The sequence below is a fragment of the Salvelinus alpinus genome, chromosome 34 (assembly GCF_045679555.1).
Source record: "Salvelinus alpinus chromosome 34, SLU_Salpinus.1, whole genome shotgun sequence".
Lineage (NCBI taxonomy): Eukaryota > Metazoa > Chordata > Actinopteri > Salmoniformes > Salmonidae > Salvelinus > Salvelinus alpinus.
In genome coordinates, this window is record NC_092119.1 from 24,781,087 (window position 1) to 24,800,000 (window position 18,914).

At 45.7% G+C, this 18,914-nt stretch overlaps 1 protein-coding gene across 6 annotated transcripts in view; it reads right to left on the minus strand.

Moving 5' to 3' along the window:
- Nucleotides 1-4,772: 4,772 nt before the first annotated feature.
- Nucleotides 4,773-18,914, minus strand: part of LOC139563877 (fermitin family homolog 2-like) — a 76,095-nt gene continuing 61,953 nt past the window's right edge. For 4 of the 6 annotated variants that reach the window (XM_071382861.1, XM_071382860.1, XM_071382864.1 and 1 more), the window contains 7 exons: nucleotides 14,203-14,327; nucleotides 13,956-14,062; nucleotides 13,470-13,694; nucleotides 8,868-8,888; nucleotides 8,209-8,333; nucleotides 7,831-7,972; nucleotides 4,773-7,626 (listed from right to left, as the gene is read on the minus strand). In XM_071382861.1, the coding sequence (XP_071238962.1) occupies nucleotides 7,453-7,626; nucleotides 7,831-7,972; nucleotides 8,209-8,333; nucleotides 8,868-8,888; nucleotides 13,470-13,694; nucleotides 13,956-14,062; nucleotides 14,203-14,327 (919 nt within the window). In that variant the 3' untranslated portion in view covers nucleotides 4,773-7,452. The remainder of the gene's footprint in view (nucleotides 7,627-7,830; nucleotides 7,973-8,208; nucleotides 8,334-8,867; nucleotides 8,889-13,469; nucleotides 13,695-13,955; nucleotides 14,063-14,202; nucleotides 14,328-18,914) is intronic. The other 2 variants (XM_071382862.1, XM_071382866.1) reach the window with 1 other exon arrangement.

Here is an 18,914-nt window from a genome sequence, read left to right on the forward strand (position 1 = left end):
CAGCGCTCAGTCCTCTCACTGATCAAACGCTCCATTCAAGCAGGGCATTCATGTGGCTTGTTGTTAATTCAATCAGTATGATGAGTTGAAATCGTGGTCATTGCAGTGAAAGATGATTACATCAGATGCATGGGAACATAGGTATTTTATGATCTGATGGGTGGGAGAGTAGGACATCAGATCTGCATGTAAGATTCACATATATAGTTTACAGCGGATGACGGCTTTATTTCCACTGTGTGTTTGGTTGTGTACCTCTTTGAACCAAACAGTGGGAGTACATCAAACAACAGCATGTTTAATTTGATTTCATCAGAGTGCTTTACTGGCTCTTGTTAGAGGTGGACTTTGTTCAAGAAGTCACTCTGCATTTTCAACAGAACTGGGAGATGTGATGGTGTGTGTGTGCAATGTGCATAAGCAAATCAATTTCTTACGATTCAAGTCAACCTATGTGAAGTGAACAGTAAGCTGGTGTGTGTGAAGCCATTAATCTCCCAACCCTTTATTGACTTTAAAAAGGAGAGAGCCAGGCGGAATGTCTGTGATACGTTACCCCATAGCCAAACCATTTATTTGTGTCACCAACTGGGTTGTGACCTGACTTGCATGATGAAAAACCAAAGGTGACAAAAACATTGTTGTTTTCAGAGACCTTTTCCGGTATTCTGCATGATGTCTACCCATTTCCATGCTTCCCTGCTCGAGGACGTCTCAGTTTAATACCCAATCCTAATATTTTATAACACCACACTCACTGAAGTAATTAAGCTCTATTGTAGCTTGTAGAATTGGATCATATTCAGTATGGCAATACGACTGTGCATTCCTAAAGAAAACAATGTTCAGAGTGAAAGTCCAGTATGCTTTACAACTACATTAGTTGTAAATGCATACGTTAGGAAGAAATAGGACAGAGTATGTGCACATACATACACTGGCTATGTTCAGGTGCTGGATATCCCAGTATGTTATATAAATCATGTTTATCAGCAAAGGAGAAGAATCTGCACTCCGATATAAACTCACAAATGAGTTTGAACATTATCACAAACACATCTGGGAGAATGCACATGTATTGCAGAGCAATTACATACAGTATAGGCCTACTGAATAGTGGGGCACCACATTGCAGCAAAGAACTGATGTTAAACTGGAAGAAAGCTTTACATGTTGCCAGTGAGAAACATAATTAAAACACTTGTTTGTTAAAGTTAATCATCTGTCCCCATTTGATTAGAAAAAACAATAGTTCATAAAATAAAAAGTGTGGTTGAGGGGAGGAGGAAGTGTATTGACCAGTGCTGCAATTTGATTCCATTTTAATTGAGCAAAACCAGAAAGACCAGATTTCCCACATTTTGACCTTCACTACAGTAGGCCTATTTTGACCTAAGGTCAACAAAACACTTCTACACTTCCTTGAGCTTAAAATATCGCAGCTGTGTACTACTATTTGTATTTCTTTCCTTGTATAGCCTACTTTCCTTCATAATGACCACTATTGATAGTTAAACTGGATAGCTGTCCACCATATTACTGCTGCATAACAAGCTCTATTAGATCAGTGGTCCTATAGGAAAGGAAACAAGGAGAGGAAGCTACATACAATGCGGTACATCTCAAATCAAAAGCTGGTTCTCTCTCCTCATCTCCTTCCCTTGATCTAAAAACAAATACAGTAGGTTAAAGCAAATGAAGGAAAGGATATGAGGAGAGGCCTCTTTAGACTGAGACGCACCCTCCCAAAGAGTTTCTTTCTCCTCATATTCCCTCTCACCTGCAGTGCAGTGCCAACACCGCGAAAACCATTCATCTCTCTCTCCTTGCCTGAAGGCAGCAGTTTAACTCAGACGTGAAAGCTGGAATTTCAGAGGAATAGTCCTGCCTGTATCAAAGTTAATACTCAGCCACTAGGGATCACTAGGGACGTGACCAAGAAAACCTCATATAACAGTAGGCTGTTATAGCCAATGTACTCCTCTAACAATCACAATCAAACTGTCCGGGACGAATGAGATCCTTAGAAGATCGCACTGTCTATACAACACAGTTCTTATGATGGCTTTTCCTCGGCTGTCCCTGATTCAATGGTAGACACCTAATTTTCAATATGTCACACCAGTCATTCAACCGGAGGTATAGGCTTACATCTCCCCGTCCCCAGCAGGCAGCAACCCACTCAGTTCTGTCCCCTTTATTGTTTTGCTGCCAGATAACTGGCCGGCCAGCTAATTTAGCAGACCAATGGCCAGACAGCCCCTGGTTATAACAAATAGCTGAAGATCCAATTCTATTTTCCAATGTCCAATTTGTTCTTTATTGCAGGTGTCACATCGAGATGTTCTCATATCCACACTGCAGGGGGCTAATGTAAGACAGACACAGGGTGCTGGAACCGGGATGAATGGTGGAGACTGAGTTTATTTCCTATTATGTTTTGATGGAGGGGGCTGTTAGAGAGGTTTCTGGATGTGAAGGGCAGATCATTCATCATAGATCATTGGAAATAGATGATCTGACACAGGGGAGAGTATAGACCCAGGAGGTGGTCGGCTTTGACAACTAGAATAAATGTTTGAGTCAATGTTTCTGACTCATTCTCAAAAAATGAAAAGTAGCTTTTTAAGGGCAGTCGCTCTTTAATGACAATGCAATCACTGTATTTACTAAGGCATCATCTGAACAACAATAAAAACATGTTTCCCCAATATGGGAAGTATTGTAAGATGTGAAATAATCAGTCCCATGTGAAATAACTTACCATTTCCAGAGAATTACTGTTTTTAATTGATCACTGGTTTGTCTATAATGGTCTCGTGTAGGTCTATTGACGTAGTCATGAGGGAATGTAAGCAGTACACACATTGGAAACACAACTCAATGAGTGGGAGTGTGTGGAGAAAGCTGAATATCTCCAGCCAGCTGATAACAGAAGTTAAGAATGTTGAACTTATCTAAAGTCAGGTCTGATACGTAGAATAACCTACAAGAAACTATGCTATACGTGTAGATGTTTCATAACAAACTAGCTTACCAGTACGATCTGCTTTCTAGGCTAACAAATATCTTTCAACCATTGATTGTCAGTCAAGTTCCAATGAGTCAACCCTTATGTCCATTACCTTATTAACCAGGTATGAAGACAGCTGAGGAGATATGCTTCTTAGAAAGTAAAGAACAGTGGAAGACAGCTGGCACATCAGTGGTTAAAAGAGGTGTGAGATATGTTCTGTGTGTCATTGAATCCAAGCAGTTTAAATCATTTAAAATCACTTCAAACTCAACTGAGTATTTTCTTTGAGCGTCCTACTCCTTCTGCTCTTATCGTGGTGGACGTCACCCCGTTGTCCCATGAGGTCACAGGAGTTCCTTGACACTAGGTGGAGTGGCGACTGGTTGAGGACAGCCACTTCCCATTCTGCGTCACACACAATGGAAATACTCCCTCTGGAGAAGACCCAGGGAATGATGTCAGACCCAGGGAATGATGTCAGACCCAGGGAATGATGTCAGACCCAGGGAATGATGTCAGACCCAGGGAATGATGTCAGACCCAGGGAATGATGTCAGACCCAGGGAATGATGTCAGGATAGGAGTCAGGATAGATGCCTCGTTTTGCGATGAGGACAGATGCATGCAGAAGATTCAACACACATGCATATACACAGATAGTAAGCGCACGCTCTCTCATACATGCACGCGCTAACAACTTCTGCTTTAGTTAAGTGAGAGACATGTTCGAAACATCTTAAATAAACAATGAAAATGCAAATGTGTATTGAATAGTTCTTGAAATTCTATTGACACATCGATTACAAGGACAGGATGTTCCTGTAGATTTCATTGTTCCCAGAGCTACACCAGTAACACCACACACACCTCAGCACTGAATTGGAGGGTGGATACCGTACCAGTTGACAAGCAGAGGGATACTGAATAAAATTTGATTTGAATGCAATTGCCCAAGAGGGTTCTCAACTGTCACAATAAAGGATATGACATGCTCAGATCTTACTGTGATGCCATGAACATGCTAGACTACGGAAAGCCACACATTTTGTTTTCTAACTTTACCGCATGATGTGCATGTTGACCAAAAAAATAAAAAGTAGAATCACAATGTATAATCAAGAGACATACCCTGACACACCATCTCATCATGTATCCCCCCATGTCACCTGAGTCACAGCCCACCACCCCTCTCTACAAGATGCCAAGACACCATGGGCACCAGGTGGCCGGAGTGCCATCTTCATGGCAACCCTGTCTCCCTGGTGCGGTGGGGATCGTGCGCCAAAAGCCTGGGTACAGAGACGGACGGTAACACTAAACATTACATCTCCCCATCAATCTGCCGCTATGTTTCTGATGGATGCCAAGTAACGATGGAAGCTGCTTTAAGAACAGTGAGTGACCTTTAGAGTAGTTTGGATCCAGTCCTGGATGTGACTGCAGCAGAGGGTGGAATAGGGGATGGTTACATACTGCCCTCTGGTGGAGACAGGGAACCTTCACCCAATTTCAATTGTTACAGAAAAGGAAAATACAATACTGTAGCTTTATAGCGAGTATTCTGGATGTTTTCTGGTCTGTAATTTGTGATCGCTGACTCAATGTTTGAATAAATAGTAAGGAGAGGGTTTCTACTTACTCTCAGCAGCATATCAGCATTTCAATTTAAAATCACACTGTCCATGTTATTCTGTATAACAATGGTCTATGAACACATAACATGTCCTCAATTGGAGTACAATATTATAACTCAAACTTCCTTAAATAGTTTTATTTATTTTTAAATAAATGCATTTTTTTACAGTCTGAAAACAGCCGGCCATGCACTGCTGCTCTGGACATTGGAGGCAAACAATAAACAACTGTTATAGGAGGAAAAACTAGGCTAAGTTTGCTTCTTTTACTTCAGTTCACTTACAGCCGTTTGTCTCAAACTCCAAGGTCTACTTTAACAAAAAGTGTCTCCTTCATACCAAAAACATTATTCAATTAAAAGCTACAATAGTGATCAAATCTGAAAATGAAGTGATACATTTTTGAAAAGGCACTGAACAGCAGAGTAAGGGTTTGGCAGCCTAGGGATGTGTCATTGGTGGTAGTTTACAGAGCTAGAGAGTAAGATCAGTGCCCAAAAAATGCAAGAAAATAGAATAGCAATGTAATTCAGCTTATAGGGGAGGCAACAAGAAAAAAGTACATTGAAAAGCCCTTTTATCAATGTTTGAGTAATAATAATATCTAGTGTGAGAAATCTTAATTAAATCCCAACCAACCTGGAGTTTGAGACTAGTGTTATCTTCATATATATATATATATATATATTCATGTTAAAACTCAAGACCGCAACATTGGCAGGCACACATTTTCATACTACACAATGTTGACAGATGGCTTTCCCCTCTCTTTTCTAGAAACAAAAACACACATCCCAAAAAAACAAGAAAAAAAGCAGCAACAAAATAACTGTACAATTCTATAAAACCGGTGTTTTTACATTAGTTACAAAAAACTAATACTTCATTTAATGTTCGTCCATACTGAGGGCAAAGAAAAAAAAGACTGCATAATTAATTCCTCAAACTTGGTGACCTATTGCTGGTGCATAATAATAACGGTGCTGAATAATAACACTATACGGTGTAAGATAAAGAATGGCATTTAAAAGAGGAGGCTGCACTTGGGAACGCTGTTATTATTGTTAGTATCCCTCCAGCTGTACTACACAAGCACAATGCATTTGCAAGGGTCTGAGTCTCAAGGCAGAGCTGAGGTCTTTCCTTCATGTTGTGGACGCTGGACAACCCTCAGATACATGGCAGTATGTATCCGAGCCAAATCATTTGGGCACATGTTCCATGACAACATTCTTATTTGCATTTTCAGTAATTGCCTCAGAACTTGCCCATTAAAATTCCATCTCAAACAGAGTATCCTTGAGTGACCCCTTCAACCTTGAGAGTAGCTATGAGAACTAGGCATGGTTATTCAGCGGTTTACAGATAAGAAACTACAGGACATTCACCCTGCTTGAGCTCCTGTTGTGCTGACATGTTAACTAGTGCAGACAGAGAAGCGCTACTGTAGGTGTGTACCAAGGCTGTTTAAACTCTCCAAGCACACTTGTTAGCTGTTGTATGTAGTGTTTCACACAGAGGATAGGGGACACTCACTGGAGGTATGCTCAGACAAAAAAACAATGAATTGAACTACAGCTTATTCATTAAGGGATGCTCTACAGACTCTCCCCTAACCTTAATCCTTATCCTAACCCTTATTCTAAACTTAACCATTACCCTAACTGTCACCTCAAAAAGCAGTTGCTTATCAACAGATAGTTTGTTGATAGTATGGCCATCTGTAGAGCATCTACAGATGGAAAATCCAGATTATCCAAATAAAGTGTGACCAGGGATCATACATATACTGGAGAAGTGCTTACTGCGGCAGTGACTTCATATGGACTAGTTAGATCAAAGTGAGACTCTTTCATCAAGTGGAGAGGACACGGTGCCCAATTCTCTCCATGAGCTCGGGGTTCCTTAGCCTTTCCTTAACGACGGAAGGAAATTGACTCATATCACTTCCTGTCTCTGCTGAGAAAGTAAAAGCGTGTCACTGTTTTGCCGATACTCTTACTTTGAGGATTACTACTGCCTATAGTCACACCAAATGGAGTGAATATGTGGATGTACAATACGTGAGAGTGAGGTGGCACTCTGCAGCATAAATTAGACAGAGTATCATAACACAGGATGTCAGGCAGTACACAAACCACAACACACCACTTCAAAGACTCCGAACAGCACCACACCTCACCAAAATGACAACAATAAAACCAGAAAACAAAACAGGGACAAATAAATAAATAATGTGATTCTTCATAAGAACTGATACATGGTTTTGTGGGCTGGTCAGATTACGATGACGGCATAGCTGAGAGGTTGAAGGGTCAATTTGATCAGTTCCTTCAGGGGAGTCGGAGTAGAAGGGGGGGATTAAGAAAGAGTCTTTGGAATGGAGAGGTCTCCTGATGACATGTGATAGGTTCTCATGGACGTAGCTTTGTGATAGCTGCTTGAGGAAGAGGCGGCTGTCCCCAGTGCATTGGAGAGGGATGGGTGAGTGGAGAGGGGTCATGGGAGGAGGGGGGGGGCGACGACTCCCAACTTCCTGTCAAATAATGTGGGCGATGGGGGAGCCACAGGCAGGGTTTGGAGTTAGTCTGGGCTGCAGCGTTGCGCAGAATATTAGTCTTAATGCAACAAAAATAAAGGGCATCAGCTTCTTAACAACAATGGCAATAATGGGTGGCCGCATGGGGCTCTAACGCATGGTTCCATTTAAAACCACCAAAACAAATAAAATAAACCCATATGATTTAGCCACCACCCTCCCTCCCCTCTTGACCCTAAACTCTGACCCAGGGGGTCAGGTAGTCAGACCCAGCCGCTGGTCAGCTTGTAGAACATCTCCTCGTCCAGAGACTCGTTCTGGTCTTTGGCGCGTGTGGACAGGAAGATGTAGCCTCCAATGAACTCATGTACCACCTTACAGTCCACCTCCGCACATATGAAAGCCAGGCTAGGCTCGTCTGCAAACTCCACCGTCACCTAGGGCCACAGAATGATCACACAGTCAAAACTATAGGAAGGTTCATTTAGTAGAACAGAGATTCTCCTTTTAAAATGTACTAACCATGTGAAATGCCAAGCTAAGATGATGAAGCTACAACAAATTGGTGGTAACTGTTCAGAGTATTAAATGCCTTGTCTTTAAAACAGTTGATTTTCTGCTCTATAAACTGAAATCCATACCATCTTGATCTCCCAGTTGACATTCCACTGCTTCATGTTGGCAAACCTCCAGGTCTTGATGGCGTCTCCGGTGCTGGCGTCCATCCGGATGAGACGGTTGTAGGTGATGCCAATCAGCTCGTCCCTCTTCCCACCCTGGAATCTGTGAATTACAGAATTCCAAGTGAGCTCACTGCTTGGGATGTGCTTATTGGAAGTAATAAGCTTATGGGTTTTCAACCATGCATCTTTGAAATCTGACAAAATCTCTGTTCGCTGTAAAAGAACAATCCCAAACACAGACAGAGGCAGGTGGGCAGACAGAGAGACCTGGGGGAAGAGATCTGTTATATCAATAAAGGAGTGTATGAAGAGACTTGAGAAGAGAGGGGAACTCACTTGGCCAGGAAGTGAGTGATGCCAAACTCAGGCAGGGACTGCCACGCCTGGATGAAGCGCATCTTGGCCTCGATCAGACTCATCTGGGCCACGTTCTGGTGGGCCTCTAGGATCCGGGCCGAAATCTGATGAACACACAACAAAAGACTGTTGAACACACACGTCACAGACCACCACTCTGAAACCAAGCCCCAGACACACACCCGCACAGACATAGGTCTACTGTGCACACATGGCCCTGTCCTATAACCTCCCAAACCCAAAGACACCTCCCCATAAATATAGGAAGGCACACAAGGTAACCAAATTAAAGTATCAACAAACATTTGAGATATGTGACCCTCCACAGAGGCCAGTCTAAGGGCCCATGAAGTGCCTCCCCACCCCGGTGTATGAGTCAGTGGGATGAGCAGAGAGATGCTGACCTGGGTCTTCAGGACAGACTCACCACTTTACTATATTAGCTTCACATTTAGAGTGTGTTAGTAGTTGAAGGAGAAATTAGAGGGAATGAGGATCGGACAAAACACAAGCTAGCAATCACCCTTGACCGGGCAGTTTATTTTTCTAATGTTAAAGGTGAAACTAACTATTGAGACTATGTTACAGATCTACTGGTAAATCAAACACGACCCAAAGACAAACCCATCTCCACTTACCAGGTCCCTGATATAGCCTGGCTGAAGCGGGAGGGAGGCAGACGGAGGGATGGGAGGACAGCGCAAAAGGAGGGAAGAGAGAAAACAGAAGGAAAGAACAAAGAAAAACAAGCAAATGAGAACAAGGCCAATGAGCCAAGAAAACAGCTTCAAAACAACGTAGCATAATCAGAACAGGCTAAATTAACAGGAACATTTTGATCTCTGCAGGATCATGCAGCAGTCTCCATGGGGAGAGAAAGCAGTCTCCATGGGGAGAGAAAGCAGCAGCAGCAGCAGTCTCCATGGGGAGAGAAAGCAGCAGCAGTCTCCATGGGGAGAGAAAGCAGCAGCAGCAGTCTCCATGGGGAGAGAAACCAGCAGCAGCAGTCTCCATGGGGAGAGAAACCAGCAGCAGCAGTCTCCATAGGGAGAGAAACCAGCAGCAGTCTCCATAGGGAGAGAAACCAGCAGCAGTAGCAGTCTCCATAGGGAGAGAAACCAGCAGCAGTCTCCATAGGGAGAGAAACCAGCAGCAGCAGTCTCCATGGGGAGAGAAACCAGCAGCAGCAGCAGTCTCCATATGGAGAGAAACCAGCAGCAGTCTCCATAGGGAGAGAAACCAGCAGCAGTCTCCGTAGGGAGATAAACCAGCATCAGTCTCCATGGGGAGAGAAACCAGCATCAGTCTCCATGGGGAGAGAAACCAGCAGCAGTCTCCATAGGGAGAAAAACCAGCAGCAGCAGCAGTCTCCATAGGGAGAGAAAGAAGCTGCAGCAGCAGTCTCCATAGGGAGAGAAACCAGCAGCAGCAGCAGTCTCCATAGGGAGAGAAACCAGCAGCAGCAGCAGTCTCCATGGGGAGAGAAACCAGCAGCAGCAGCAGTCTCCATGGGGAGAGAAACCAGCAGCAGTCTCCATAGGGAGAGAAACCAGCAAAAGCAGCAGCAGTCTCCATAGGGAGAGAAACCAGCAGCAGCAGCAGTCTCCATAGGGAGAGAAACCAGCAGCAGCAGCAGTCTCCATAGGTAGAGAAACCAGCAGCAGTCTCCATAGGGAGAGAAACCAGCAGCAGTCTCCATAGGGAGAGAAACCAGCAGCAGTCTCCATAGGGAGAGAAACCAGCAGCAGTCTCCATAGGGAGATAAACCAGCATCAGTCTCCGTAGGGAGAGAAACCAGCATCAGTCTCCATGGGGAGAGAAACCAGCAGCAGTCTCCATAGGGAGAAAAACCAGCAGCAGCAGCAGTCTCCATAGGGAGAGAAACAAGCTGCAGCAGCAGTCTCCATAGGGAGAGAAACCAGCAAAAGCAGTAGCAGTCTCCATAGGTAGAGAAACCAGCAGCAGTCTCCATGGGGAGAGAAACCAGCAGCAGTCTCCATGGGGAGAGAAACCAGCAGCAGTCTCCATGGGGAGAGAAACAAGCTGCAGCAGCAGTCTCCATAGGGAGAGAAACAAGCTGCAGCAGCAGTCTCCATAGGGAGAGAAACCAGCAAAAGCAGTAGCAGTCTCCATGGGGAGAGAAACCAGCAGCAGTCTCCATGGGGAGAGAAACCAGCAGCAGTCTCCATGGGGAGAGAAACCAGCAGCAGTCTCCATGGGGAGAGAAACCAGCAGCAGTCTCCATGGGGAGAGAAACCAGCAGCAGTCTCCATAGGGAGAGAAACCAGCAGCAGTCTCCATAGGGAGAGAAACCAGCAGCAGTCTCCATAGGGAGAGAAACCAGCAGCAGCAGCAGCAGTCTCCATAGGGAGAGAAACCAGCAGCAGCAGCAGTCTCCATAGGGAGAGAAACCAGCAGCAGCAGCAGTCTCCATAGGGAGAGAAACCAGCAGCAGCAGCAGTCTCCATAGGGAGAGAAACCAGTAGAAGTCTCCATAGGGAGAGAAACCAGTAGCAGCAGTCTCCATAGGGAGAGAAACCAGTAGCAGCAGCAGCAGTCTCCATAGGGAGAGAAACCAGTAGCAGCAGCAGCAGTCTCCATAGGGAGAGAAACCAGTAGCAGCAGCAGTCTCCATAGGGAGAGAAACCAGTAGCAGTGTCAGTATATCTGTCAGGGCAAGCAGAGGGTTTAGGACACAAATTATTACAAACTGATTTAATTGATTTACAAGTTTGAAACATTTCATTGGAGCTTTTATGACAGTAAATCTTGTTTAATTTTAGAGTTAAGTAGCTACTGTACTAGTAGGGCAGGCCATTCATCTTGTGTATGCAATTCCTTTCATGTCCACACGGTGGGAACACATACCAAGGCATCACACAGCTCAAGTAAACACCACTACAGCCCTCTGCATTAGGTTATCTAGCAATATCCTGTTGTTTGTTATTGTGCCTGCCCAGTTTGCTTTCTCTTATGTAAAACTATGTTTAGCTAGGAAGTTAGGAATCCATCTAGCCTAACTCCCAGTGATCTATAAATTCCTTTGCATATCTGCTGGGAATTGCAGCGTGGAAGTCACATCGGGGGAGTCGGAGGAGAGGAAGTATGGAGAAAAAAAAGGAAAGAGCAGAGGCAGCACCCTGCAAGCATCTCTCCCACAGCACAGCTGACTGACGCAGTGGCAGGTTGACCTTTATTGTCATGAGTCGTCATGAACGCAGAACTGAGCAATTCCCCGTAGATAGGCCAGCTGCAAAGAAAACATTTGCTATTTTGTAGAAATTCATGACACCAAAAATGTGCTTTTTGGTCTTAATTTCAGGTTAGGGTTAGACATTAGGGTTAGCAGTGTGGTTAAGGTTAGGTTTAAAATCAGATGTTATGACTTTATGGCTGTGCCAGCTAGTGACCACTCTGCAAAGCTTTCACCAGAACAAGATTCATGACGAAAAACATTGACCTGCAACTGAGTAGCTGAAAGAGTGGCTTTTCCCAGCCTGGTTTCCCACTCTGCATTCCCAGACAGGACTCATTTCCTGAAGCTCCCAAACAAACAAACTCCCAAACAACTGTATGTCCACAAGCATACAATACCTGCACTCGCTCACATACACAACTACAGTACATACACAGTCTCATGAAGGACACACACACCTTCTCTGAACACACCGCCAGCGGCCCTGTCCAGGCAGAGAAGTGAGGGGTGTTTCATGTGGTGCCTTAGGAACATCCCCTGCCTGCCTGGCTGGAGCTCAGAGCCCCGAACTGAGACTGGAGCTGGGCCAGAACCACAGTCCCATACAGACAGACCCGCAGGCCTGTGGAGAGAACCTAGGAGGGGTGCTACTATGAGATCTGAGGGGAGGCACATTTTTTCTCACACATGCATACGACACACACACACACACCTATCCTGTTTTTGGGCAGCAATGCAGAATAAACCAGTCTGTCTCCTTCTTTGGGACAAAAACACCATTCCAGTGTGATCCAGCAGACACGGTAATGACTGTTTTTAGGATGTCGACCCTGGATAGACATTTCCTGTTTGATTAGCTCTCTCCTCCCTTCTCACTCACACTATGAGTGGTCTTTGCCTATGCTCTTCTTCTAGACGACAGAGATTCACGTAAGGCTGAAGCTATGGTTACAGTCCAAACCCAGACTAGTACCGAGACATCACTTAACCAACACACACAAAAAAGAACCTCCCACTTTTCCTACACAGCTTAAATCAGAACCACATTGAGTGAGTAAGCGTGGGAAGACCACTCCCCCTCTCATTGTTACCGGTATACGCATCAGCCTGTTATATACGTTGGAATTTGATAAATAAAGAGCACAATTTTACTGTTACTTAAAAACGTAAGTTAATCTCTGCCTATGAGGGCCTAATGCGTAAATGTGACTGTCATTGATTGGCTTTTGGTGGTTTGTTTCGGATTTCTCAGTAAGACAACTCCTTTAGGTCGAGACTCTTTCTCTGGCTGTGACTCTCAACCTTTAGTAATATATTAGTTTCCTCTTCTCCTTTCCTTCTTGTGTGTAACTGGTGTGAAATGGCTAGCTAGTTAGCGGTGCGCGCTAGTAGCGTTTAAAATCGGTGACGTCACTCGCTCGTGGGTGAACGTTGATGTGTGCAGAGGGTCCCTGGTTCAAGCCCAGGATGGGGCGAAGAGAGGGACAGAAGCAATACTGTTACTTGAGCACAGATCTGGTAGGATATGGATGGGTGAAATTAACATGGTGGACCTCAATCCAGTCAACTAGCTTCCTTTCAGAGGTAAATGACAGAAGGGAGACTAGGGAAGGAAGCTGATTAGAGTAAGGAGATAGCCTTTGAGCGTGACTTGTGGTAATCCTCTCCTTTAGACTGCTGTCCTGGGTTCCCCTTGGAGCGGGAGGGATCGAGGGCGGTTGCATTCCTGTGCAGGACAACCCAGATGCCAGGAGGCACCCCAGGCCAGCTGGGAAGTAAACAACAACCTCCACCCTGAACACTGCTCTGCCCATCTCCTCCCCCTTCGTCTCTCTCCATCCTAGACTATCCTTAAACCTTCACCTGACTAACATCAACTCATCTGAACATGATTAAGGGTTGTTGACATAGCTTTTGTCAGTTCACTTGCAGTGTAGAAATATGCATCTGTATGCATGCGTATTTGAATCCAGGGAGTGATGGGCCAATCATCTCTTGTCTACATTGATGGGGTATCCTCTCCACACAGCCCCTGGCTAGTTACCTGCTTGTTCTTGTACTTCTTCAGGTAGCGCGGCGACACCAGGCACTCAGAGTTGATGTCGTTGGTGACAGCTGGCTCGGCGATGAACTGCGGGTCAGGGTTCATGTGCTGCATCTTGAGGAAGGACAGAATGTTCTGGACCTCCAGGTTATAGGAGCTGTCTGCCATGGTCTTCCCCTTAGAGGCCAGGCGGCACGCTGCCATCCAGTGGGCATATGGCTTCTCCTGCATGGGAAGGAGGGAGGTGGTGGTTATGCTGAGGCCAATGACATACAAGGCTTTTCATTAGGTCCTAGGGTACTTTCCCATGTATGTGGTAACTGCAATATTTTCACCTACACTCCAACTATTGGCACAAATCTGATCAGTCTTAATATGTTTCTAAGTCGCTTTTAAATGTAACACCATGAGTAAATGTATTGCATTCTTGACATTGTGACAGATGGTCCTCCATGCAGCCAGAGGAAGCCAGAGAGCCACACTCACAGCATCACACCGCAGCCAGATCTCGTTCATGCCGTCAGCCACTGGGATTAGCAACTTGATGTTGAATTTCTGACTGGAAATGTTCACATCTGGTGTTACCTCGCAACCTACAAAGACAAGGAAAAGAGGAAGGGAACAGGAGGGGGTTAAAACCATCCATAACACACCACTGGGGATCACACACACTTAGGTCATAAAGGAACTGTTGCCTTCTTCAGTGTGTGTGTGGGGGGGGGGGTCCTGGTACCTCTTAGATTCATTTGGAGGGAGGGTGTCCCATGAGCCTCCTCTTTGCTCTTGTAGCAGGAAATTGTGATGTCCTTGAATGTGCACCAGTACTGCTTGTAGCCTTTCAATGTCAGTTTTTTTGGCCTGGAAAATACATAGAAGAGAGAGAGCGGCAGAGAGAGAGAGCGGCAGAGAGAGAGAGAGAGAGAGAGAGAGAGAGAGAGAGAGAGAGAGAGAGAGAGAGAGAGAGAGAGAGAGAGAGAGAGAGAGAGAGAGAGAGAGAGAGAGAGAGAGAGAGAGAGAGAGAGAGAGAGAGAGAGAGAGAGAGAGAGAGAGAGAGAGAGAGAGAGAGAGAGAGAGCGGCAGAGAGAGAGAGAGAGAGAGAGAGAGAGCAGAGAGAGAGAGAGAGAGAGAGAGAGAGAGAGAGAGAGAGAGAGAGAGAGAGAGAGAGAGAGCAGAGAGAGAGAGAGAGAGAGAGAGAGAGGCAGAGAGAGAGAGAGAGAGAGAGGCAGAGAGAGAGAGAGAGAGAGAGACAGAGAGAGAGAGAGAGAGAGAGAGAGAGAGAGAGGCAGAGAGAGAGCGAGCGAGAGAGCGGCAGAGAGAGAGCGGCAGAGAGAGAGAGCGAGAGAGCGGCAGAGAGAGAGAGCGAGAGAGCGGCAGAGAGAGAGAGCGAGAGAGCGGCAGAGAGAGAGAGCGAGAGAGCGAGAGAGCGGCAGAGAGAGAGAGCGAGAGAGCGGCAGAGAGAGAGAGCGAGAGAGCGGCAGAGAGAGAGAGCGAGAGAGCAGCAGAGAGAGAGAGCGAGAGAGCGGCAGAGAGAGAGAGCGGCAGAGCGAGCGGCAGAGCGAGCGAGACCGCGAGCGGGCGGCAGAGAGAGAGCGAGGTACATGGGAATAGAACCGCAAAAGGTATTTTTATGTGCACCATGTCATCAAACACAGACTTATCTGCAACGGGTCAATTTGATGGAAACACATCTCTGGTGGGAAAATGTTTTCATGCAGATTTTGGAATATTCGCATGAGAATCTGTTGCCAGTTGGATGGAAACCTAGCTCGTCATCAGTGTTTTTCAAATCAAATCAAATGTTATTGGTCACATACACATGTTTAGCAGATGTTAATGCGAGTGTAGTGAAATGCGCTTCTAGTTCCAACAGTGCAGTAATATCTAACAAGTAATCTAATAATTCCCCAGCAACTACCTAATACACACACAAATCTAAAGGGGTGAATGAGAATATGTAAATATAAGTATACGGATGAGCGATGGCCAAACGGCATAGGCAACGTGCAATTGATGGTATAAAATACAGTATATGTGTACATGTGATGAGTAATGCATAATAATATAATATGTAAACATTATTAAAGTGGCATTATTTAAAGTGAATAGTGATCCATTTATTAAAAGGTGTCCACTGATTTGGTCTCAATGTATGCAGCAGCCTCTCTGAGTGGATTGCTGTTTTTCCTATGCTTCCTGGCTGATGTTTTGGTCACTTTTGAATGCTGGCGGTGCTTTCACTCTAGTGGTAGCATGAGACGGAGTCTACAACCCACACAAGTGGCTCAGGTAGTGCAGTTCATCCAAGATGGCACATCAATGCGAGCTGTGGCAAAAAGGTTTGCTGTGTCTGTCAGCGTAGTGTCCAGAGCATGGAGGCGCTACCAGGAGACAGGCCAGTACATCAGGAGACGTGGAGGAGGCCGTAGGAGGGCAACAACCCAGCAGCAGGACCGCTACCTCCGCCTTTGTGCAAGGAGGAGTACTGCCAGAGGAGCACTGCCAGAGCCCTGCAAAATGACCTCCAGCAGGCCACAAATGTGCATGGTGGAGTTGCAATTCAACGGCTCAGATACGAGACGTATGTGGCAGGATCTACAGGAAATTACGGACTACAAAAACAGCCACGTCGCGGACACCGACGTCTCGCTTCCAGACAAACTAAACACCTTTGCCCGCTTTGAGGATAATACAGTGCCACCGTCACAGCTCACTAACAAAGACTGCGCCCCCTCTCCTTCTCGTGAGTGAAACATTTAAACGTGTTCAGCCTCGCAAGGCTACTGGCCCAGACGGCATCCCTAGCCGCGTCCTCAGAGCATTCATAGACCAGCAGGCTGGTGTGTTTACGGACATACTCAATCTCTCCCTATTCCAGTCTGTTGTCCCCACATGCTTCAAGATGGCTACCACTGTTCCTGTGCCCAAGAAGGCAAAGATAAGTGAACTAAATGACTATGGCCCCATAGCACTCACTTCTGTCATCATGAAGTGCTTTGAGAGACTAGTCAAGGATCATATCACCACCACCTTACCGGCCATACTAGAGACACTTCAGTTTGCATACCGCCCCAACAGGTCCACAGATGACGCAATCGCCATCACTGCACACTGCCCTATCCCATCTGGACAAAAATAATACCCATGTAAGAATGCTGTTAATTGACTACAGCTCAGCATTCAACACCATAGTACCCTCCAAGCTCATCATCAAGATGGAGGGCCTGGTCTCAGCCCCACCCTGTGCAACTGGGTCCTGGACTTTGACGGGCTGCCCCCAGGTGGTGAAGGTAGGAAACACCTCCACTTCACTGTTCCTCAACACAGAGGCCCCACAAGGCCCTCTCCTGTCCTCCCTGTTCACCCACGACTGCGTGGTCATGAACGCCTCCAACTCAATCATCAAGTTTGCAGACGACACAACAGTAGTGGGCTTGATCACCAACGACAACGAGACAGCCTACAGGGAGGAGGTGAGGGCCCTCGGAGTGTGGTGTCAGGAAAACAACCCCTCACTCAATGTCAAAAAAACTAAGGAGATGATCGTGGACTTCAGGAAACAGCAAAGGGAGCACCCCCTATCCACATTGAAGGGAATAGTGGTGGAGAAGGTGGAAAGTTTTAAGTTCCTGGGTGTACACATCACAGACAAACTGAAATGGTCCACCCACACACAGTGTGGTGAAGAAGGCGCAACAGCTAAAAAAAAATGAGCTTGTCACCCAAACCCCCCACAAACTTTTACAGATGCACAATCAAGAGCATCCTGTCGGGCTGTATCACAGCCTGGTACGGCAACTGCACCGCCCTCAACCGCAAGGCTCTCCAGTGGGTGGTGCAGTCTGCACAACGCATCACCAGGGGCAAACTACCTGCCCTCCATGACACCTACAGCACCCGATGTCAAAGGAAGGCCAAAAAGATCATCAAGGATAACAACCACCCGAGCCACTGCCTGTTCACCCCGCTATCATCCAGAAGGCGCGGTCCGTACAGGTGCATCAAAGCTGGGACCTAGAGACTGAAAAACAGCTTCTAACTGAGAAGTGGTCTGTGGTCACCACCTGCAGAACCATTCCTTTATTGGGGGTGTCTTGCTAATTGCCTATAATTTCCACCTTTTGTCTATTCCATTTGCACAACAGCATGTGAAATTTATTGTCAATCAGTATTGCTTCCTAAGTGGACAGTTTGATTTCACAGAAGTGTGATTGACTTGGAGTTACATTGTGTTGTTTAAGTGTTCCCTTTATTTTTTTGAGCAGTGTATTAGCCCCACGCTCAGTCTCAATTCTGTGTTCTGAAAAAAAAAACAGGAACAGTTAGCAACGCACAACGTCTCCCCCTCCCCACTAAAGAAATGTCTCATCATCTCCGCCCTGCACTGAGTAAGTGACAACGTCCAGACCACATTAAAAAGAGGGAGAAAAAAATTATCAATAGCCCAGCCTACATAGACCTCCCCCAAAGCACATTGGTCCAAACGATTAGCCCTAATAAAACAGAAATGTTGGGGCAAATCCTTAAGAAGGATCTATAGGATAAGTTGTTTGTTTTTATTAAAACGTAACAGGATAAGGCCATAGGCATAAAATTGACACATTGAGCTTCTCGTTAGGTCTGTAAATGTATTGTAAATCGACAGCCTATAGATGGTGGAGGCCTATGTGAAAATAATAATTTAATAATAAAAAAATTAAAAAGGGGGAAATAAAAGTAGTCTGAAACGTTAGTAGGCCTAGGTTAGGCTATAGAGCCTATCCCTCAGCTAAAAGAAAATAAATACAAATTAGACGGCTATAATGACATTTAGGGGGGCGGGTGGGTCTTTGGATGGCGGCTATATGTTGTCTTACCTCCATTAGTAATAACAGTAATCGCTTTTAGTCATTGGTCCATTTCTCATTGACCAGGATTGTCCTTCAAAAAACGTTTTGCCTCTTCTGGAGTTTTGAAGTGTCGCAGGGCTCCTTGGTGAAGAATCCTGAGCTCGTTTGGGTATTTGAATCCCTTAAAGATGCCTCGGTCAATGGCGTATTTCTTCACCTCGTCAAACACTCTGCGCTTTTGGCGTATTCCAGCTGACAGGTCCTGGTGTAAAGTGAGTTTGGCATTTCCCATTGTAATAGTGTTGATTTTCGCCGCCTGTAGGACTCGTTCCTTGTCAGTGAATCTCAGGAAACGTAAGTGATTGGGCGCGGTGGTTGTCTGGCTGCTGGTGGGGGCCTCAGTGCTCGGTGAGCTCTCTCCAGTTCTATGGGCCTGTCGGTGGACAGGTGGAGCCACTCAGGGAGTTTGTCTTGCAGGTAGCGGATCAGTGGCATGTTTCCCTCTTCTTTTTCACCCAGATTTAATAGAACGCAATTATTCCTTCGCCCCCTGTTTTCCAGGTCCTCTGTTTTCTCTTCCAGATGCTCTATTTTCTTTTTAGCAGATGCTGTTGTTTCC